The 24,365-nt window shown below is 39.5% G+C and overlaps 1 protein-coding gene across 3 annotated transcripts in view; it reads right to left on the reverse strand.

The window, feature by feature from the left end:
• Positions 1–24,365, reverse strand: part of PCCA (propionyl-CoA carboxylase subunit alpha) — a 475,238-nt gene that overhangs the window by 142,019 nt on the left and 308,854 nt on the right. For 2 of the 3 annotated variants that reach the window (XM_075918750.2, XM_075918752.2), the window contains one exon: positions 10,087–10,189. In XM_075918750.2, coding sequence (XP_075774865.2) covers positions 10,087–10,189 — 103 coding nt within the window. Of the gene's footprint in view, positions 1–1,944; positions 1,978–10,086; positions 10,190–24,365 lie in introns of those variants that run through there. The other variant, XM_075918751.2, reaches the window with a different exon arrangement.

Consider the following 24,365-nt stretch of genomic DNA (forward strand, 5'->3'; position numbering starts at 1 on the left):
AACTCTGTCCCATACACAAAATGGTGGGAGAGCAGAGAATAACCTCTGCTTACACTGTCTTCAATGGAACTCCGTTTCAATCTCTTTAATTCCCTTCTTCCTTTAAGCCATCTCCAAATGGCTGCAGGTGAGATTAAGCAAACAGCTGTAAAAGACTGACGTATAACAAAAGATCCTTATAGCTCTTATACGAAGGGCTTTCAAGAACATTGTGCTTCCAAGATGAGCCACTGTGCATAATTCTGGACACAATATATTAACAATGCTACTGAAGCAATGCACAAGGTACATAAGACTATAATATGTGTCAGTAGATAACATATTTTATTATGTGGTGAAAAGGAAAGTTAGCTTTGTACCCATTAGAAAAAGGAGAATTCAGGATAGGACTGAAATGTATACAATTCAAGAAGGTAGATGAGAGAACTTCGGAAGGATATGAGATTTTTTTTTTTATTAAGATTAAGTTTAGTGGGCCATTTTGTAACCCAACAGATTTTATTTTTTATATTTATATATATGATGGAACTTTTGCAAAACACAATAAATACATACATATATCCACAAATTCTGCAACCTTGTATATGCACAAAAAGAAGTTAGGTACTTTAAAGAAAAAAAAACTCCTACAAACTTTGTATAGGCAGAAGACGACAAGAATGGTCAACTTTTATACCAATAGAAATTATATACTGATACACGTTTTCCTTATACCTTTTATTTTTATTAAGTTAATTGTATGTGAAAGCTATTGCTGGACTACCCTCATTAAATTAAGAATTATATCTGCCAGCATTGGCTCCCGAAATAGAGACTGTGGTAGGACAGTACTAGATATGAAGTATTTTAAGTGCACAGTAAGGGTATGTCTACACTACCCGTTAGTTCAAACTAGCGGGGTAATGTAGGCATACCGCACTTGCAAATGAAGCCCGGGATTTGAATTTCCCGGGCTTCATTTGCATAAGCGGGGAGCCACCATTTTTAAAACCCCGCTGGTTCGAACCCCGTGCAGCGCGGCTACACGGGGCACGAACTAGGTAGTTCGAACTAGGCTTCCTAGTTTGAACTACCTAGTTCGTGCCCCGTGTAGCCGCGCTGCACGGGGTTCGAACCAGCGGGGTTTTAAAAATGGCGGCTCCCCGCTTATGCAAATGAAGCCCGGGAAATTCAAATCCCGGGCTTCATTTGCAAGTGCGGTATGCTTACATTACCCTCCTAGTTCAAACTAGGAGGGTAGTGTAGACATACCCTAAGGTATAATTACACATATTAATAAGTAGAAATATTTTCCAGAGAACAATGTAAGCATCTGCAGAAACTGGTAATTAGAAGAGAGAGGCTTGGATAGTTGCACACCTAGGCTATGTCTAAACTATATTCCTCTTCCAAAAGAGGAATGTAAATGAGCCTGATCAAAAATGAAAATGAAGCACAGATTTACAAAGCTTGTGCTTCATTTTCATAACTGCATGGGAGCGTTTTTTTAAAAATGGGTTTAAAGAAGTCTAATATAGAGTTATTTCGAAAAATCAACAACCCCTTTTTCTAAAGAACCCGTTCTCCTGAAAAAATGAGGTGTAAGGGTTCTTTCCAAAAAGAGGGTTTTTTCCCCAAAAAGAACCCCATCTAGACTGCGGTTTCTTTTTCAAAAAACCCTTTTTCGACAACGCGCTTTCACGCAATTATGCAAATGAAGCACAAGATTTGTAAATTTGTGCTTCATTTCCATTTTTGATCGGGCTCATTTATATTCCTCTTTCAGAAGAGGAATGTAGTTTAGATGAGCCCCTATAGTGATTACACACTTAGGAGCATAACTTTTCAAGTGAAACATTGACAGTTTGTAAAATGTAGGGAAAGTTTTTCTGCTTACAATTGTAAACTGATCAGTTATCCTGTGTGGAAACACACCTGTCCCCTTCTACTTGTGCCCTCAAATGTGTTGTGTCACTTCATTCAAACTAACAAAGTACTCTGTAATCAAAAAGAAAATTAGTGACAGGCAAAAGCCTATTTTTAAATTAAGACACACTAATTATCTTAAATTTTTAACATTATCTCCTCAAAATTATTAATCCTTACAGATTTTTGACTATCACATCGACTGGTACATCCCTAAAATTTTGCCCTGGTGCCCCATTCACTTTGTATTACTAAATGCCTAAAGCACACCTTCCACATTGACATTAACTATAAATTACTTTTATAGTAATAGTCTTATTTTTATTCATTCTTTTCAATTGGATAATTTATTTTATAGAAACAGGTCTGGCAAATCTGTTATACATTTGTATAAATATGAGATGGTCTTGAGAGAAGCCATTAGTTTTCTGAATACTTATTGCACATATACTTGCGTTTAGATAATATGTGAATTAAAGGGCACATACAACTTGTTTATGTACAATTTACATTTTATATTATGCTAGCATTACCCTCCCCATTGTGATGGTAAACGTACCTGTGGCCTCCTGTCTCCCTGCTCTTCCCAGGGGCGGGGAGGCTTGGGATGGCTCTGGCCACATGGCCATCTCCCTTCCTGCTGCTCCCAGGAATGGGGGGGGGGAGGAGTTGGGGCCATGCGGCCTTTTTCCTCCCTGCTGCTCTGGGGATGCTGGGGTGTGCATGCACTCTTCCCCTCCCTGTTGTGTGTGTGGAGGGGATCTGCATGCTCTTCCCTTCCACATGGTGGGGTTGGGGCCTCAGCGTAGGGGCCGGGGCTGTAGGAGGGGATTGGGGTCTGCCTCCTCCTAAAAACTTCTGAAATGTTCTCTGTGACAGACGGCGTGACAGACGCCTCTCCTTTTATAACAGTAGAGATTTTACCCTTTTCATTTTTATAACAGATATTTTACAAATTTTGTCACAGTTGACATGATTCTGGGCGATTTTCAATTTTTTTCTTAAAAGATTTTAAACAAAGGAAATATTTTCAAACCAATTGAAAATTCAATTCTCTCTCTTAGTAACTCAATTTACAGCAAATGAATACAGGATTGATCATGTTTTTAATTAATTACATTTTTTAATTTGAAAATTAAGCATAATTAGTTACACATACATACAATAACTAAATTCAGGCATATAGCCATTTAATTACAGTATATTGGCAATACAGCATAATACAGCATAAAGTCAATTAATGACAACAGCATGCTGTCTATATAACTGTATATTTTAATAATGATCATGTCTCCACAATTCACAAGTCCAAACTCTCACTTATTTTTGTGTTTTCGATTATGTGAACAGTGATAGCTTTGCTCTTGAAAATATTAATGTGCATGCAAGTGCAACTGTCCACCCAACTAGACATGTAAAACATGGATATCTTGTTGGAAAATGTAAGCTATTGCTCCTAAAAACCATATCTTTAACATATTCATTAATAAACCTGTCATTATTCTGAACAAGACACATCTGGTTCCCACATATATTCATTTCTATATCAATTTCCTTTTCTTCAATTTAGGAAATGATTCGAAAAATGCAAAAATGTAAGCCTATTTTAACAGTAATCCAAAAAAAAGTTAACTGAGCTGTTGTTAGCCATTTTATTTAGTGTTTTGGTTTACACAGATCCCCACTGGGAATAGATCAAGTTTCCATTTGCTAGAAGTGACTCCTAAACTTCTTCACCTTCTTCATGCCACTTTGTTTTATAGCTTACATTTGTCACAAATACAGTGATACGAAGTTACTCTGTAAATGAAAACATCTGGAAACTCTTTGCTAACTAAATGGAGAAGGTGAGGTTAAGCAGCGAATAAGATATGTACCCAATAGAGTAATGAAGAATCCTAGAGGGATGGGGTACATGTTCAAATATTAAAAAGGAGAAAAAATATTGCTAAGTGCAAAGAAATGCTGCAGAGAATTCTTACATACACAGGGAATGTGCAAGATTAAAACAGAAAATCTGACATTTTATATAAAATGACCTTACCAAAAGAGATTTTAAAAATATGTGTGATAACATACAGCATAGCAGCAAAATCCTTTGTTAATGTAATATAAGAATTTCAACCTACATAGTGAGAAATGAACTGTAAATAGGCAACAAAGACTGTACACTCTTTAGGCAGGGCCATATCTTCTAATCTATACTCTAAAGCACTTGACATATTTCTGAGCGCTGTAAAATTCTGAACAACCACCAAAAAAAGAGAAAGCAGCATGCTTTCTAAAGTGTAATTACTTAATGCTGATGTCCAACACTGAGTTCACCCTTTATTTTTGTGAAGACAGTGAGAGTAGCCAAAAATTAATAATAATAATAATAATAATAATAAAACCCTCCCCACCCTGCCAACATCTTTGCCATAACAACGATACTAATTCAAACTGCTTTCTTGTTTTCTAGTTTTGGAGATATTCATAAAAGAAAGAAATACTTAAAACTATAGAGGGAAGAAAAGAGGGTGGGTTGTAGAAGTGAAAAGAGGACTCTAACAATCATGTAATTATTTCTCTCTCACTCTTTTGTTCATCACTAAACCCTTTACTTTGCTACAGGAAAATTATACAGTAGTGAATTCAATAAATTAAAGCTAAGAAGATGCTGGACCATTGTATTTAAATTCTCCCTTGTTTATACCTCTTAACATTTCTCTACCACTTGGCTATTAAATTTTATAATAAAAGTAACAATTATTTCACTACACATAACTTTCTGAGATGAACGAGTCTCACTAGGTATGACATTCACTCACAGTGCAGAGGGTCAGTCCAAGGCCCTTCACATCACTTACACCCTAACCAGCACCTACACAGACGGTTTCTTGGCAAAATGTCTGAGTAGGGCACTCCTTATTTGCAGCTTAGGGTTGTAAACTGTAACTGAAGCTATTTTGGAAGATTTTTTTTCCCTATCATCATTCATGTCATTTTCTTAAAATAGCCTATTAAAATCTCTCAGATTGCTTTCAATCGTCTCCAGGAGATTGATCCTGACTCTGGGAGACTCCAGGCCCATCTTGGCAAGTGGCAACCTTTTTGCAGTTCAGAACAAAAGGGTCTTCACACTCGCTCTGAATAGTCTGGAGTTGAAGATCACAATAAAGGTGGTGCAGAGACAGGCCACAAATCCACCCTTACATGGATCCCTTGGTCCGGGGTGGGATGCGGTCCCTGAATTGCCTGGATCTGGCCCCTGAGGCTTAGAGCCTCCCCAGCATTGGGAGTCCATGCTGGCACTCCAGTCCCCCTCCCCTACCGCCACCTCCCCACAGTCCCTGGCTCCTGATTAATTTTTCTGTGAGTCAAGAGCCCCCGACAAAAAGTTTCCCCACCCCTGCCTTAGCCTCTGAAATACCTGTGCAACTGGCTTGGAGAGTCTGCTGACACGATTCCAAACCATGGCTTAAAACCGCAGCAGTGATACAAGAACTAAACAGCAGCCATGCTCACTGAATCTGGATTCAGGGTCGATTTAAATTTTCTAACCACTCTGTAATGCAGGGAGGGATGGATTTCACCTATCACCAAGAAAACTGTATTGAATAATTTATGCAAATTGAGTAATAAACTAATTGAGTAATACAACTTGTTATGCTTCATGCTTAGATTGTACCATACATTGAAAGAAATATTTGAGTCCAAATTTAACAAAAAGACTTGTTTTATTACTTTATGCCACCTGTGCCCTGGTGCCAGTCCCTCTGTTGACCACCCTCCTGCATTGCCAGCCCTGGGTCCCACTGGGCCTCCACTGGTTCCATCCACTGGCTTTGCCACCTTCCAGGGTCCTGCTACCCACTGATTTTGTGGACTCCACCAGTCCTCAGGGTCCCCTCACGGGCTCCACAGCTCACCAGACCTAGGGTCCAGGCCACAAAGCCTGGAGGCTCCATTGCGGCCCAGGGTCCCACCATCGGCCTGGGGCTCTGCTCCTGGCCTTGGTCCAGGGCTCATCAGCTGCCCCCTGCTGTGGAAGCAAGGGGCTATGCTTGCCAACTCTCCTGGACCAAATGCCATTGCTGTGAATGGCATTGGTTTGGTTTGGTCAGGTGGAGTTGGCAACCACCGGAGGGGCATAAACAGGTGAAGGGGGTGCATAACTCAGCAACCCCACTCTCAAATTGTTCCAGCACCACTGCATTATGCTGGCTTACAGAAGGTTTTAAAAATTGATGTTGGTATTATGATAGGATAATTTCTTGACAGATAGGGGGAAATATATATAACTGATAGGAAAACTAAGAGCTGGAGTCAAAGACTTTGTTTTTCAATGATCAAAATGTGATGATCAGCCAATTCATAGATTCTTCTGGCAATCAATTCAAAAGGATAAAGCAAGTAAAGAAAACAAACACTGAGTTAAATTATTGAGTTCATGTTGTATAAGAAAACAGATCTCATTAAAGTGGACAAGATTTTAAATAAACCAACTTGAGTATAATATTCTGGAATAGTTAAGCTGCATATAGGTGAAGTGACATGGATAATACCTGAAACCAGAAAATTCAACTAAAGCATTTTGCACAAATTGGTTAAGTATTGGAGAGGCTGAAGAATAATGGGGATGGGCAAGCTTCTTTTCTTTGTAAAACACCTTGATCTATTCATTTTCCAGCCCCTATTGTAGGCAGAAGAAACAGAACATTTTGTTTTTAAACATCTGTAGTATTTTATAGTGATCGCTGTAAACTTCTGAGCTCTTGAGCAGGTACATTTTGGGAAGCCATACCTCTCAGTTTTTAGGTCAGACTGCAATAAGAGTGTGACATGATGGGAGTTCTGTTGTGAGCAGGCTGGACAGATAGACAAGTATAAAAAATTCAACAGATTAGAAAAAGTTGTTGTTTGATGTTGCACAATATTCTTTGTTACTCTTACAATAACAATAAAATAAGAAAACTAAAAAGATGACCCAGGGACCAAACAATGCTGGGCAGATGCTCCCTTCAGTGATCACAGAATTATCCAATCATACACTAGATTCAGCTATCTCTGTCACAACCTTTGAGATATGTCAGGACAACATGGAAGAGTACACTGAAAAGTTCAACACGTGGCTTGTATCTGCTTCTTCACACTCTAGGTGAAAAGTCTGACTGGAAAGTCAGTGCAGTTGAGCTTTGCATTTTCCATAGTACATTACACCCAATTCTCAGGAAAGTGACTTTGGCACTTATTTGATTTTTCTTGTTTAACGTTTGAAGAGGATTTTTTCCTCAATGCAATTTTAAAAACATTTCAGAAGGTTTTGATTTGATCTTGTTTTATGTAGCACAGTTTCCCAAAAAAATCCATGAGCATAGGAGAGGGCAAGAAGAACTTTGACAGAAAATTATAAACACAGAATGATGTGTCATTCTTTAATTATCCAGTAATCTGATTTTATCATAATCTTGATGTTGAATAATGGTTACCTTTTGCTGTTCAATCACCAGGGTTGTGTTTTGCTTTTTTAATATATTTGCACTCAGAGATGTTTAGGTCAGATGCAGCCTTTGATCATCGGTGAGATTCACCTATCTCATCTCATTTCCAGTTAGGTTGGTTGAAATATAAAGAAATAAAGTATTTTATCCAAAGTACATAGCAAGTTATTTGCCAACCTAGAATTAGAACCCAGAAGGCTACTAGCTCTCAGTCCATTTGGTGGACACTTTAGACTGCACGGGTTCCAGTTACTCCTCTCTCATTTCCTTGTGTATTTTATTACATATCTGCCTGTGACACTGTGTGGGGATGCCCAGGAGGGCTCCCATCTGCTTCATGTCAACACAACCTGGGGGAAAAGCAGAACCATGCTACCTACCCAGGACAAGGGCAGAAACCCCAAGGGCCATCTTGTTCTTCCCCGTTGGAACTCCAGCGAGCACTGCTTTCCTGTTCCCTGCCCCTTGGCCTCTCTTAGGCAAAGTGGCATGAAACAATAATAAATTTCTATAAGTTACAGTTAAACTACTGAAAACAAGTTTACTTTTAAGTTAATCATTCTTGCCTAGATCATACTCTTTACCCTTTGATTATGACGGTGATACTGTCTTTTGAATAGCATATAGAACCAAAGAGATTAGTGACAAGTTGGACCTAAATTCTGCATCAGGGTTCACTGGGAATTCTGGAGCAGTATCATTTAAATTAATACATTGAGGTTTGTTCATACCTAATTCAATCAGTACCACTCCTCCTGCATTATTTATTTTTTTATTAAATTCCATTTATTTTAGACTGTCACAACATTTTCACTTTTTAATATGTTGCTGTTTTTGGCACTGAAGAAGCTAGAGGCTCTGGCAGTTGGCTAGTGGACAGCTGGGGCTTTTCACAGCTGGGAAGGCAAGGGAGATCATTTTTAATTGTGGGATAAGCACATGCGCTTTTTCCCTGCTAAAACAATAATCCTGGCATTTAAATCGTACTCTTCATTTTTTATACGTTTGAGACAAACAGTGCAATTCACACCTCTCAGAGGTGCCAGCCTCCTTGAAGACTCTAGAAGGTACCATTTTCATGTTTTTAAGATGATCTTTGTAACTACAAGGGGCAGAAATGTAATTCTGGTTTTAAAGGCCTTTTTCACGCAAACCTACACCAGTTTAATTAAAGGTGTATTTTTAAACTGGTGAAAGTCCATATGTAAACGGTCTTATTTCTATTTTGCTCAATTTACTACTTTAAACCCAATGTACTAAACTGAAATAAAGCCCTCAAAACAAAACAAAAAAAACCACAAATTTGCAACAATTAACTTAGTTAAAAACACTCTTAGTTAATCGGGGAAAATGTATGTGAAAACAAAACCTTACAACTTACAGCACAATTCTACATCAAGGACAATTCCCACAGCTATACAACAACGGAACACCAAGACTCTGAGGACTGTACTCTTCAAAGAGTTTATGGAATCTTCACAAAAACGGAGGGTATTAACCAGGAACTAGTCAGGATTTAAAACTACTTTTTGCCACACATAATAAATATTCAGTGGCAAAGGATCTAGACAAGGGAGAAAAGAGGCACCGACGATGCTATTGACATGAATCTTTGTCCTTCCTTATATTTGACCTCTCTGATCTGGGACTGAACTGCTCTTCCACCTTCAGAAGGTATTTCAATTTATAACCACTCCCTCTTGCTTCTCTGCTCCTATATTATTTGGCAATATACTTCACATGGGGCAGATAATTGGGGCAGAAGCCATTAGTGCTGACAGGGAGTTGTCAGCCATGCCCTTTCCTCATTTAAACCAGGAAGAAGAAAAAAAATCTAAATATTAAATATACTTAAATTCATATAAATTTGAATGGCTACCTAAATTCTGACTAATTTCAAATTAAAGTCATACCTTTTGCTCTTTTTAAAAATAACTTTTAAACAAAATTTTCACATAAGCTTTAAAATCAGCACTACAGAGACTTATAAAAACAGTTTCCTACAAAAGCTTTTCTTCTCAACCCTCCAACTTAACCCACTTTTGATTTTGCGCAGTTTTATTTCATCATCAACCATGGTTCCACCATAATCCTAACATAATGCAATGCTTTGTGATATTATGGGTGAAAGTTATAAGATGAAATAAATTGTTTAGCAAGATTTTTAAAAGCTAAATCATGTATTTTGTTCCATCTGAAGCAAAGAGTTTACAGACAAAAAATGAAGTGTTAGCAAATTGTTCCTAATTACTATATTTGCACCCTAAGTTTTAATGGTCATCCCTTCCAACATAAGTATGAATTTTTCCCAGTTAGTCTGTTTGATTTGTACCGGTATCTTAAATTGCAGTTTAATTACTTGCTCTCAAATATCTCTTGTGGCACAGCATAAAAGCTTACTTCCAAGTAGGGCATTAGACAACAATTTTGTTAATTAGAAAACATATGTAAGAAGAAAGTAGAATAGAAAAATATTCCATTGACTTTGGAATGTACATAAAGGCCCGTATGGGAAATGTACTACTTAATTAGCATATGGAAGATGGCATTGTAATTTACAGTAAGGCCTCCTGCAGAAGATGAAACAAATATGAAACTGTGCTAGTGCTCTGAACAGATGAGACATCCACACCACAAATCAAGAATAATACATACTGACTCAATGCCTCACATTTCTTAGAAAATGAGCAAAACTTACAGAGAATATTGATCCGTACTTTGAAACTGTAACAGAGTAAGTTCCATCTCCTAGTTGTACTGACAGATCCCAGTTATTCAGATCCAGTTTAGCAAGAGAAATTCTAAAACAAGCAAAGGAAAAATAATATTTTAACAGCATTTAAGGTTTTCCCCAGTTTTAAATCACATGAACTTTTTTCATAAGGTCTTCATCAACGATTTTAAATATCGCTAATCCTACCGACAAAGTCAGTGTTTGGAAAAACTACCAAATAAATTTTTTTGTCCATTATGGCATATAAAGAGAAAACTTTTTAAGAGAAGCCTTTTGAGATAGTTTCTGCTTTCCCTTGACATCCTGCATATGAAGCGTACTGATGAAGTTTGAGGAGAATCCCAGAATCCAGCCATCATTGTTGCAGGAATATTGCAAATAGAGTAAAACCTGCGTTATCCGGCACACTCGGGGATTAAAGCGTTCCAGTTATCTAAAAATTTCAGTTATCTGAGGGTCCCATCAACCTAGGAAAAACCAATGGACAATAATAGTGAAACTCAAGTTTTTAATATTGGTAGTTTTGTAATGTGAGGCAGTTGGTCTCACATTTTTATTTTGAGTTAAAGATTATTAGTACTTCTTAAATAAAAAATTGTTAAGCCAATCATGGTAAACCAAGCCAGGGCCGTGCACCTGAAGATGTGACAGTATTGTGGCTGGGGGCAATGCCGGTTAATAAAGTTTTCTGGTTAACAGAGTGCCGGATAACAAAGATTTCACTGTAGAATGAAAAAAATAGAGGAGAAAATTTAGGGAAGGATGAGGAATGGTACTTGAAAAAAAGAAAAGACTAATTGGAACTTAAAGAGCAAGTGTTCACCATCCCCTTCACATCATAATTACAACAAATCTAAGATAAAGACCAGTTAAACACAAAAGCATACAAATCCAGCCAAACCAATATGCATACATTATTTTAAATATACAGGCAGTCCCCGGGTTACATACAAGATAGGGACTGTAGGTTTGTTCTTAAGTTGAATTTGTATGTAAGTCGGAACTGGTACATATTGTAGGGGAAACTCTAGCCAAACATTTCTCCAGAGCTCAGTTTTATTCTCCCACACCTCACTTCCCTCAGTCCTTTATTCTCAAGCTGAGGTGTCTGTTGAGAAAAGCCGCTCCGCGTCTCCCTGGTCTGCTGGAGGGGGAGCGGGGCGCTAGCTTCGCATCTCCCTGGTCTGCTGGGGGGAAGCAACTAGTGCGGGGTTGCCTCACCCCGTTTGTAAGTAGGGATCCGATGTAAGTCGGATCCATGTAACCCAGGGACTGCCTGTACACATTTCATACATTGATGGATCTCTGAAGATACAATAAATTGAAGGTTTTTAAATGCCAAGACTTGAGTTCAGAGTTCTAAATTCCTCCCACAACAGCCTATGACCTCACACACTGAAAACAATCCAGGGAACTGCATCTTTGATGTTACATCAAGCTGGCGACAAAGATACAGAAAGGGAACTATAACTTGGAACTCAAGTCTTGACAGGCTTAAGAAAAAGTAGAAAATATTGTAACTGTTTTGCTTTAAACTATATTTGTAATTTGTATGTCTAAACATGTATTATGTAGAATTGTTCCTTTTATCTTGCCTTCCATGTTCCCTATAGTTTGTTATATTAACTTGTGTCTTAATTTAAGTTGAACATTTTTGGAGAGGCTATTTTTGGAGAGACCTATATATCTGAGCAATGACAAGTTCAAAAGGCTTGTTGGGGATTCTAGGAACAAATTTAGCACAAATAAATAAATAGTAATTCAAGCTGATCGAGGGTCTGAATTTCATTGAGTTGATGTTTTTAAGTGCCAATTGGTCTCCAGGGCTGCCTCTTAGGCACAGAAAGAGACCTTGTAAAAAGCCACTGAACTATCCATATTTAACTCTCTTCTTAAAATTCAACCCTGCTGTGATACTTACAAAATGTTTGATAACCGCTAGATAGCCGAAGTATTGTATCATTGCATATTATTCTAATTATAGAATGACAGAAATGTAAGTCTGGAAGGTTTAAAAAGTCATTAAATGTAGCCTCCTCACCTGAGGCAGGGCCAAGTAAAATTAGACCATTCCTAACAGATATTTGTTCTTAAACCCTCCATTGATAGGGATACCACAACCTCCCTTGGAAGCCTATTACAGAGCTTAACTGTACCTATAATCAAAACATTTTCTAACTCTTCCTTGCTGCCAATTAAGCCTGCTACTTATTGCCCTACCTTCAATGGACATGGAGAACAGATCACCATCCTCCACAATAGCCTATAATAGAGGCGACTGGTAAAAGGGGCATCTGCCCTAGGCCCCACCCCACTCTGCTCTCTCCCTTCCTCTTCCCTACTCTTGCTCCACCCTCTCTCTGCCTCGTCTCCTCTCCTCTCCCGAGCCAAGCAATACAGTCCAGGGGACTAAACAGGCCCCAGGAGGGGTACAGTGCCGGCAACAGCTTCACTGGCAGTGGTGGGGCAAGTAGAACAATGAACCCAGCTTGTTTTGCTCCCCCAGCCACATCACTCCGCTTCCCACAGGTGAGTGCAAAGCAGTCCTGCCCCTCCCCCAAGCAACACGGCCAAGGGAATACAACAAGCTGGGGCCATTGCTCCGCTTGCCCTGCAGATGACAGTGAGTGTGAGGGAAGGTGGACTTCAGTTGTGGGCACGAGACCTTTCCCCATTAGTCCTCCCACTGGCTCTACCTGGCCTCTCCTGCCCATGATGCGTTTGGGGCATGTGAACCCTCATGCCCCACTGCATGTCACCTGTGGCCCTTATATTTGAAAGCTTATCAGATCCCCAGTCAGACTACAGGCAGTCCCCGGGTTACGTACAAGATAGAGACTGTAGGTTTGTTCTTAAGTTGAATCTGTATGTAAGTCGGAACTGGCGTCCAGATTCAGCCGCTGCTGAAACTGACCACCAGTTCTGACTTACATACAGAATCAACTTAAGAACCCCAAGCGTCCCCACGTCAGCTGCTGCTGAAATTGATCAGCAGCTGATTCCAGGAAGCCCGGGGCAGAGCAACTCTGCCTGGGGCTTCCTGTAGTCAGCGCTGGTCAGTTTCAGCAGCGGCTAAATCAGGACGCCTCGGGCAGAGCAGCTGGGGTGCTGCTGGGTTGCTCCAGTAGCGCCGCTCCTCGGCACTACTGGACCAACCCAGCAGCACCCCATCTGCTCTGCCCCAGACGTCCTGATTCAGCTGCTGCTGAAACTGACCAGCAGCAGCTGAATCAGGACCAGAGCAGTGGGGTGCTGCTGGGTTGGACCAGTAGCGCCCAGAGCGGCGCTGCAGGACCAACCGGCAGCACCCCAGCTGCTCTGCCACAGGCGTCCGGAGAAAAGCCTAGTCTGCTGGGGGGGAGGGGAGCGTACTAGCTGCGCCCCCCCCCCACACACCCCAGCAGACCAGGAAGACACGGGCGGTGGACCGAGACGCACCGCGGTCCCGCCGCCTGGGTCCTCCGCGGCTTTGCTCCCCGTCTCCCTGGTCTGCTGTAGACCAGCAGACCAGGGAGACGGGGAGCAAAGCCTCTGAGGACACCAGCAGCGGGACAGCCGCGGGGCGTCTGGGCTGTCCCGCTGCCGGCTTCCCCCGTGGCTTTGCAAAGCCTCGGGGAAGCCGGCAGCGGAGCAGCCCAGGCGCGCCTGGGGTGCCCCGCTGCCCGAGCCCCCACGCGGCTTTGCAAAGCCTCGGGGAAGCCAGCAGCGGAGCAGCCCAGGCGCGTCTGGGCTGCCTCACTGCCCGAGCCCCCCCGCAGCTTTGCAAAGCCGCGGGGAAGCCGGCAGCGAGGCAGCCCAGGCGCGCCTGGACTGCTCCGCTGCCGGCTTCTCTGCGGCTTTGCAAAGCCGCGGGGGGGGGAGGGGGGGGCTCGGGCAGCCCAAGCGCCCCTGGGCTGCCCGAGCCCCTCCGCGGCTTTGCTCTGCGTCTTCCTGGTCTGCAGACCAGGGAGACGCAGAGAAAGCCCCAGAGTACACGGGCGGCAGGACCGCGAGGTCCCGCAGTCCGTGTACTCTGGGGCAGCCCCGTTCGTAACTGCGGATCCGACATTAGTCGGATCCGCATAAGTCGGGGACTGCCTGTACTTTTCTCAAAACTACCACACAGACTTTAATTTTTAGCTAATTACAAATGTCCCACTGTTTACTTGAGTTGCCCCATCTGTTGTATCACCTGTTATTGCTCACCATACACTTGGGCCCCTGCCACTGACTCTTCAGAGGGTTCAGTTCCTGGACCCTCGCCTTCAATCAAGCCTATCAACCCTTCATTTTTGGTCTTGCAGTCTCTTTCAGTCTCCTGACTGTTTTCTTGGAGGCAACCTGGTGTGTCACCACTTTGCTATCCCAAACCTTTCTGCCCCCACTTCCTTCTCTGCACTCTCCCCTTTATAGCAGGTCTTGTTTCCTCTATTGGTCACAGCTGTGTGTGCCTGCTTCAAGACTGGCAGCTGTGTGGGTTTATAATTAAGTTGCTTGCTTGTAAATAGGAGAGACTCTCCTCCCCGCCCCATCTGCATTTAGTAAGGGGTTTACAGATCACATTATAGAGTCATACATGCAAAGACTCATCCGACTGCTTGTATTTCCACACTGTGACATACCTAAGTGTAACAAGGTAGTGTACCCCTTTGTATTTAAAAAGGAAAATTTAAGAAAGTCTTATTTTTGCTCTGAAAGCCACAACTTTGCTAAATAATCTGTGCATCTTTTTTCCTAATTTTTTTAGTTTTATTCTTGTATAATAATTTTACATAGATAACATTGGAATTCATTTTCCACAGGTACCTATTCTTTTCCTCATACTACATACAAATACACATGCCCTTCGTAAACTCATTGCCTAGGGGACTGTGGAATCTCCATCACTGAAGATATTTTTAAGAGCAGGTTAGACAAAGACCTGTCAGGGACAGTCTAGAAAGGGCAGGGGACTGGACTTGACCTCTCGAGGTTCCTTTCAGCTCTAATATTCTATGATTCTATTATATGTATTACATACGCATGTGGAACACATTTATGCAGTATACAGGTTGTATTTTCATTCCTTTGAGATGCCCACATTACTAACAAATCATGTAACACTTCTGAAAATCATGACCTTGGACTCAAAAACATCCACTCCTGAGTATGATCCACTCTAAAATTCCCAACTGATCTTACCTAGAAGAGCTATCTATATCAACAACATTTGTAAATAACAAACTAAAAATGCATAAACAACGAGAAGTCCTGTGGCACCTTCTAGACTAACATTTATTGGTGCATAAGCTTTCGTGGGCAAAGACCCACTTTGTCAGATGCATGTAGTGGAAATTCTAGAGGCAGGTATAAATATACACACACATGAAAAGAAAGGAGTACCAATAAAGAGGAAGGCCAGAGATAATGAGGTCAATTCAGTCCGGGAGGATGTGGCCCACTTCTAGCATCTGATGTGGAGGTGTGAAAACCAAGAGCGTTTCTCCTTCACATCAGTATCTTATATGCATTTATTACATGCCTCTGTGACATGGCACACTAATATTGCTAAAGTGTACTTTGTGTGTGTGGTTGTATATTAACTTCTTATAAAGGAAGAACATTAGATAAGATTATACAAGCATTTCCATTTTCAAGGGTCATTTTCAGAGTTTTGTAACTATATCAACTTGACAACTATATCAACTATGTCAACTTGAGCCAAAAACTCAAAAAGTAATAGTAACATGTTTTTAAGTACATCAGAAGCAGGAAGCCTGTTAAACAACCAGTGGGGCCCTTGACGATGGAGATGCTAAAGGAGCACTCTAAGATGATAAAGTCATTGCACAGAAGCTAAATGAACTATTTGCTTCAGTCTTCATGACTAAGGATATTGGGGGAGATTCACTAACCTGAGCCATTCTTTTTAGGTGACAAATCTGAGGAATTGTCCTAGACTGAGGTGTCATTAGAGGAGGTTTTGGAACAAATTGATAAACTAACAAGTCATCACGACCAGATGGCATTCACCCAGGAGTTCTCAAATGTGAAATTGCAGAACTATTAACTGTGATTTGTAACCTATCCTTTCAATCAGCTTCTGTACCTAATGAATGGAAGATAGCTATTATGACGCCAATAATTAAAAAGGGTTGTAGAGGTGATCCTGGCAATTACAGACCGATAAGTCTAATGTCAGTACGGGGCAAATTAGTTGAAACTATAGTAAAGAATAAAATTGTCAGACACATAGATGAATATAATTTGTTGGGGGAAAAGTCAACATGGTTTCTGTAAAGGGAAATCATGCCTTTCTAGAGTTCTTTAAGGGGGGGTCAACAAACACGAGGACAAGAAGGATCGAGTGATATAGTATATTTAGATTTCCAGAAAGCCTTTGAGAAGATCCCTTATCAAAGGCTCTTAAGTAAAGTAAATTGTCATGGGATAAGAGGGAAGGTCCTCTCATGGACTGATAACTGATTACAAGACAGGAAATAAAGGGTAGGAAGAAATTATCAGTTTTCAGAGTAGAGAGAGGTAACTAGTGGAGTCCCTCAAGGATCTCCTGGGACCAATCCTATTCCACTTGTTTATAAATGATCTAGAGAAAGGGGTAAAAAATGAGGTGGCAAAATTTGCAGATGAACACAAACTGTTCAAGATAGTTGGGACCAAAGTAGATTGTGAAGAGCTACAAAAAGATCTCACCATACTAAGCGATTGGGCAATAAAATGGCAAATGAAATGTAATGGTGATAAATGTAAAATAATGCACATTGGAAAAAATAATCCCAACTATACGTACAATACGATGGGGACTAATTTAGCTACAACTACTCAAGAGAGATCTTGGAGTCATTGTGGATAGTTCTTTGAAAACATACACTCAGTGTGCAGTGGCAGTGAAAAAAAGCAAATAAAATGTTAGGAATCATTAAAAAACGGATAGAGAATAAGACAGAGAATATCTTATTGCCTCTATATAAAACAATGGTATGCCCACATTTTGAATACTTTGTACAAATGTGGTCACCTCATCTCAAAAAAGATATATTGGCATTGGAAAAGTTGAGAAAAGAGCAACCAAAATTATTAGCAGTTTGGAACAGGTCAGGTCCCATATTAGAAGAGATTAAAAAGATTTGGACTTTTCACCTTAGAAAAGAGGAGACTAAGAGGGGATATGATAGAGGTCTATAAAATCATGACTGGTGTGGAAAAAGTAAATAAGGAAAAGTTACTTACTTATTCCCACAATATAAGAACTAGGAGTTACCAAATGAAATTAACAGGCAGCAGATTTAAAGCAGACAAAAGGAAGTTTTTCTTCACTCAGCGCTAAGTCAACCTGTGGTACTCCTTTCCAGAGGCTGTGGTGAAGGATAGGACTTTAACAGGGTTCAAAAAAGAGTAGATAGATTCATGGAGGTTAGGTCCATCAATGGCTGTTAGCCAGGATGGGTAGAAATGATGTCCCTAACCTCTGTTTCTCTGGAAATGGATGACAGGAGAGGGATCATGTGATGATTATCTGTTGTGTTCCCTCCCTTTGGGGCTTCTGGTATTGGCTACCTTTGGCAGACAGGTTACTGGGCTAGATGGACTTTGGGTCTGACCCAGTTCAGCTGTTCTTCTGTTCTTATTTTGGGTTGAAATTTGATATATATGTACCAGACCAAAAGCATTTTTTAAGTGAACATTCTCTCACATGCATGCACACACACAAACACACTTTTGCAATTAAAAAGTGTATGGGACAACCTTTATTCCAACTGGGACTAAAAGTTTCATACAAGCTTTCTTTGATGGAACTCAAACAAATCCCACAATCCTTTGGGACCACAAAGGATTATGGCACTAGGGCAATTGCAAAAATAATGGTTGATTTGGGGTGCATCTACACCGCACTCTTCGCTCAAAATAATCTAAGCAATTTGAACTACGCAATAATTTTGAGTTTATTTTGAAATAGAGCAGTATTCTGAAGCATTCTTTAATCTTTGTGAAACGAGGTTTAAAGGGAGATCAGAATAGCATGCCATTATTTTGAAAGCTATTTCACTGTCAAAATGTGGAAAACGCTATTTCAGGATATCAGAAGTATCCCAAAATAGCACCACTTTCCAGAAGCAGCCTTTCTATATTGATGGAAACAAATGCAGAGTGGGGGATGTGCTTATGGTTATGAAGTAGAGGCGTGTTGCCTCAAGGACTATTGTATATGAGAGATGAGTATTATGTGAGCATGCATAGGAGGAGAGGGATAAAGAACTGCAGAGGAAGGGCCAAAGCTGGAAGGAAGCAGAGGCAGTACCAACAGGGAGTGGATATAGGGCAGAGATGAGCATGGTCCACAACAATGCAGATATTATGAAGTTAAGATAATTCTGAGCCTCTGAATTTGAAATCCCCTTCTGAGGGAAATATTAAATAAAAACAGACGGACGCACACTAGGAGCAAGGGGATAACATGGAACTAAGTATTGGAGTAACTTCTATAATTATTTCAATTGCCAAAATATTTAAGACTATGATATGAAAAATGGTCAGTAATTTGCATTATTTATATCCTGTTAATCCAAATGTTTATTGGAACATGTAGTTCAATAGGAAATGCTTTTTCTCTCACTCCCCCCACAACCAATAAGAGGTTTATTTTACATTACATAAACAGCAGTAATTATGCTTCTGGTTTTCTTTGCTGCAATGCATTTTCAGTGAGGGAAACTGGTAACTGCTGAAATTTTCCATCAACACACACTTATTGTGTTCCTGAGAACACACATTAGTAAACTTTTATCTATTCTAGTAAAAAACAAGCAACCAAGGAAAACAGACATTCATAAAAGCAAATCAAGTAATAGCTCTGCCCCAGGCCTGTCCACTTTGATTGTCACCAACCAATCAGAATGGAGGAGCTCAATAAAACTACAATTTTCTGTAGTGCGTGGGAAATAAACTCCTGTCTCCCGATTGCTGTTAATGATGTAATGGGCTACAATAAATGTCACCAGCTCCTAAAGGGTCATGAAAGTGAGTATAGATTTCTTACCATTCAAAATGTGAGCTATAATGTTCTAAAAAAAAAAAAATCCTACAAATGCTCTTTACTTTTTTATATTTTTGCCGCATAAAATTTTAGGTAAATATAGACCTCAAACTATCCTAACAAATTCTCCAATTATCAGGGATTATGAGCATTGCAAAACTAGATTATGTGACACTAAGTAAAGCTGTTTTTCAATTGTGCAATTACCTATTCAGCAGTTAAATAAAAGTGAAATATTGACTTAAAACAATGTTAATGGTCAAAGAATCATTAAGAAATCCTTCATCATAACTTTCACAGCAGGTGGCCTGTAAAATGATCAAGAATAATGTGCTGGATTCTGTAGCCACTGAGGTCAGTTTCTGCATACAAATCTTTGCAGGGGGGAAAAAAAGACCTTCAGAAAGTGGGCCATTCATCTGAACCAAGTTCAGAGAATTTCCAGCACTGTGAAAAGATATGTTATGCAAGCACATAGATGTATTCAGTGGGGGTAGACTGAACCAGCTACATGGAGACTACAAAGGAGCCCTCCCATGGCTCATGAATAAGTCGAGGAAATGATCAGAAAAAAATAGAGAGATGTTTAGACAGATGGCCCACTTAAAATGCCTGGGACAGGGTATAAGCAATTTTAATGAAACTTTAGATCTACCATATAAATTGTTTTTTTGGGGTTTTTTTTTAAAAGGCAAATAGAAATTTAACAGCTCACACAAGAGTCCATCTTCCGATATCCCTCCCCCAAATAAGAAAAGCCTCACACTTTTGAGCATTATTAATTTAATAAGTTTATATAAAAAGAAAAATCCTTCAGCTATCAAGATGAATATAAAAGCATGGAATGGATAGATTAAAGGAATTATAAGCAGACGTGTACTGCCAAACAAAACAAAATCTAAGCTTCACTATCTGAGTACTTTCAACACTTTCCAACATAAAAGTTCATCTCTGCATAGAAAAGATAAAAGCAGCACTTTCATGGGATATTTTTAAGTACTAAAATTATGTGAAAAAGGCCTAAAATGTTGGCATATTGTACTCAATGACTTCATATATTTTACATATACACAAACGTGTGCAGGTATATCACATGTACACATATAAAAACACATTTGCTCTCTAATATACATATACACAGACATATATATATATAAACCAAGAGTAAAACTATATCAAATTACATTACAGTTCTGAGTAGGTCACAGAAAAAAAAGTCTGCGCTAGTCATAATGTGCTAGCTTATAAGATAAAGGCTGACTGAATTGCTCAATGGTTCTGGCACAATGGTTATAACCTCTTAAAAAAATTCAAACACTAAAAACCCCTAAAGCTGGGTAAGAGATGCTTCTCCTTATTTTTGTCTGTGGCATCCTTGTAGGTGACATACAGTATCCTGAGACAAGTGTTCTGACGAATACACTTTAGGAATTTATTTTAAAATAATGTGAGTACTTAGCACATTCCTGCGAACATTATTAATGTGAACAGATCTTTCCAAGTTAAGGGGGCTACTTGTGGGAGTAGAGACTATTCGTGTAAACTATTCTTCTATCAGTCAATGGTGCTGACATGTTAAGGAATACATAGCAGTTAAGTGAGCAGTAAAAAAGAAAAGAATTACTATGTATTACGCTGCTCACTGCATTTTATATCTTCTTCTGTAATCCTTTTATAGTTTATTGTAAAATGGCAAGAGTAACTGCAATAATGCACATAGAAGTGAAAGTGACTTAAACCACAGCCTGCCTGCACAAAACTTCAGTATGTTACAATCATATTTGGATTACCTTGGCTATCCTAATCAGAATCCTGTCCAGTTTCAAAATTTGAATCTGCATCCAACTTGCAAAAATACTCCATAGATATAAAGTGGATTTGCATAGTCTAATTATAATGTCTGAGCTTTCTTCAGCAGATAATGCCAACTCTGTTTAATTTGGTAATAGTTTCGTCATGCAGATATTTGGCCTGTATTTGCTACTGTTTAAACTCAGTTTTTAGTAAACTTTAAAAAAAAATCGGTCTGGTAGCACTTTATAGACTAACAAAACATATAAATGGTATCATGAACTTTCATGGATACAGCCCACTTCTTCAGATGACCAAAGTTTTGAATTTAGAATGTGCAGACCCATCCTAAACTCAAAACTAGTCATCTGAAGAAGTGGGCTGTGCCCACAAAAGCTCATGATACCATCTACATGTTTTGTTACTCTATAAAGTGCTACCAGACCAGTTGTGGGGTGGTTTTTTTTATGTTTTGTTTTTTAAGTTTATCCTGTAGGGACTAACTCAGCTACCCCCCTCAAGTTTCAGTTTTTAGTGTTAGTAAAATATTATGTAGTAAGGCCTCTTGGTACTATACTAAGCATTCAACCCTGACATTTATAAAAGACAACTTTGAATACCTGATAATTTTTTGAAAATCTTTCCTTGGGGGCTTTGGTCTTGAAATTTGCCAACATGTTAGGTATTTGCCTCTGATTCACTGCTAACCACTTCAAACAAAAATCAAAGCACATTTGTTATTGTGACATGTCATTTCTTTTGTCAATATGGCTATGCTATTAAGACTCACTTCTTGGCTAGAAGTTCTTGAGACTCTGACTTTGGCTACAACACAGTCAGGATAGAGCAAGGTGATATATACAGAGATTAAATATTATTATACTTGGGAACAAAGTGAGGTCTTTCTCTTTGATAGAAGTATCTTGGCAGAAAATACAATAATGTTCAATTGCCTTTCTTCAAAACTATAGGTTCAGTGTCAAAGAAATCTGTCACCCATTAAAATTGATGGTAAGCCAAAGTTTTCAAAAACAAGTGCCTAAAGTTAAGGACTTAAGAGCCTATTTAGTTGCCAAAGTAGCCACGAAAACCCTTAATACTCACAAGCTCCAAACTGTTGAAAGTAATGGGAATCATAGAATCATAGGACTGGAAGGGACCTCGAGAGGTCATCGAGTCCAGCCCCCCGCCCTCAAGGCAGGACCAAGCTCCGTCTACACCATCCCTGACAGATGTCTATCTAACCTGTTCTTAAATATCTCCAGAGAGGGAGATTCCACCACCTCCCTTGGCAATTTATTCCAATATTTGACCACCCTGACAGTTAGGAATTTTTTCCTAATGTCCAATCTAAACCTCCCTTGCTGCACTTTAAGCCCATTACTCCTTGTCCTGTCCTCAGAAACCAAGAGGAACAAATTTTCTCCTTCCTCCTTGTGACACCCTTTTAGATATTTGAAAACCGCTATCATGTCCCCCCTTAATCTTCTTTTTTCCAAACTAAACAAGCCCAGTTCATGAAGCCTGGCTTCATAGGTCATGTTCTCTAGACCTTTAATCATTCTTGTCGCTCTTCTCTGTACCCTTTCCAATTTCTCCACATCTTTCTTGAAATGTGGCGCCCAGAACTGGACACAGTACTCCAACTGAGGCCTAACTATTGCAGAGTAGAGTGGCAGAATGACTTCACGAGTTTTGCTTACAACACACCTGTTGATACAACCTAGAATCATATTTGCTTTTTTTGCAGCAGCGTCACACTGTTGACTCATATTCAACTTGTGGTCCACTATGACCCCTAGATCCCTTTCTGCCATGCTCCTTCCTAGACAGTTGCTTCCCATCTTGTATGTATGGAACTGATTGTTCCTTCCTAAGTGGAGCACTTTGCATTTCTCTTTATCAAACTTCATCCTGTTTACCTCTGACCATTTCTCCAACTTGCTAAGGTCATTTTGAATTATGTGCCTATCCTCCAAAGAAGTTGCAACCCCACCCAATTTGGTATCATCTGCAAACTTAATAAGCGTACTCTCTATCCCAATATCTACATCATTGATGAAGATATTGAACAGTACAGGTCCCAAAACAGACCCTTGCGGAACTCCACTTGTTATCCCTTTCCAGCAGGATTTAGCACCGTTAACAACAACTCTCTGACTACGGTTATCCAGCCAATTATGCACCCACCTTATCGTGGCCCTATCTAAGTTATATTTGCCTAGTTTATCAATAATGCATCACTGTTCAGCACTTTTCAACATCAGGCTACCTATTTAAAAAACTAAATATGGATTTGAGAACCAAACCTAAGGCTGCCTTTTTGGACAATTGCAAGTGATCTGTTCTATGCAGTACTCTATTTTAGCTGTGTAGGTCCCAGTATATTAGAGAGACATAGTCTGATCTAATATTTTCTATTGGACCAATTTCAGAAGAAGAGCTTTGTGTAGGCTTGAAAGCTCATATCTTTCACCAACAGAAGCTGATCCATAAAAGATATTACTTCACCCACCTTGCTTTCTATTGTTCTGTTCTGTTCTGTTTAATAATATCTTGCCTCAAAGTAATTTACAAATTTAATCTGGGAAAAGTATACTAATCTAAATAATATATTTAGATAGACAAGAACTTCATTCAAAAATAAACAGCTACTATTCACAATAATACAGGGCCCCAATTCAACCAAACACTTCAGCACATGCTTAACTTTAAAAGTATGCTTACATGTTATTCCAGATCAGAGCCTAAAGCAGGAAGTAAAGAAGGCTACTGTAGTCAGCTGAACTGTAGGGGAAGGAAATTTAGGCAGTAAAAACATACCTAATGGAATTTTGCCAGGATGCTGGCAAAGTTACGTTCTTTTGAAAAAGTCCATAGGAAATGTAATGTCCATAAGTAATCAAGGCCTGTTTTACAGCACATCTTAAGAACATTCTTTGCAGTTTAGCCTCTCCCAATATCATGTTGAGGTAATGGTTCAGCACCATCTAATTAATGACTAACACCACATCTCTAATAGCCAAGAAATAGTTGAGTATCTTCCATCCAAATACTAGCTTACTGTGATCCAATTCTACTTAATTTGTGCCAGGCTTATACAACAAGTAATTATGGCTGACTTGTTTCCAATATGCTCACTAATTTCTACTTACTTTTCTATTAAGTTCTTTGTTATATGTGTAGTTTCTATATGCTGTTTAAAACCTATCCATGATGCAGCAATTTAAAATTATAAAGTGCTGCACAGACACACAATTTTCCTGTATGGCTGGCAATTTCAGATGGAAGATGACATTCTACTATTTTTGTATTATGCAACTTGGTATGGAGTACTAACTGACTTAAATGGAGTATTATGTGGGTACAAGAGTCTGTTTATGCAGACAAATGCTTCCTTTGGTTCTTTACTAGTATAAAACAGGGGTGGGCAATAATT

This window comes from Pelodiscus sinensis, chromosome 1, assembly GCF_052426305.1.
Source record: "Pelodiscus sinensis isolate ZL-2025 chromosome 1, ASM5242630v1, whole genome shotgun sequence".
In the NCBI taxonomy this organism is placed as follows: domain Eukaryota; kingdom Metazoa; phylum Chordata; order Testudines; family Trionychidae; genus Pelodiscus; species Pelodiscus sinensis.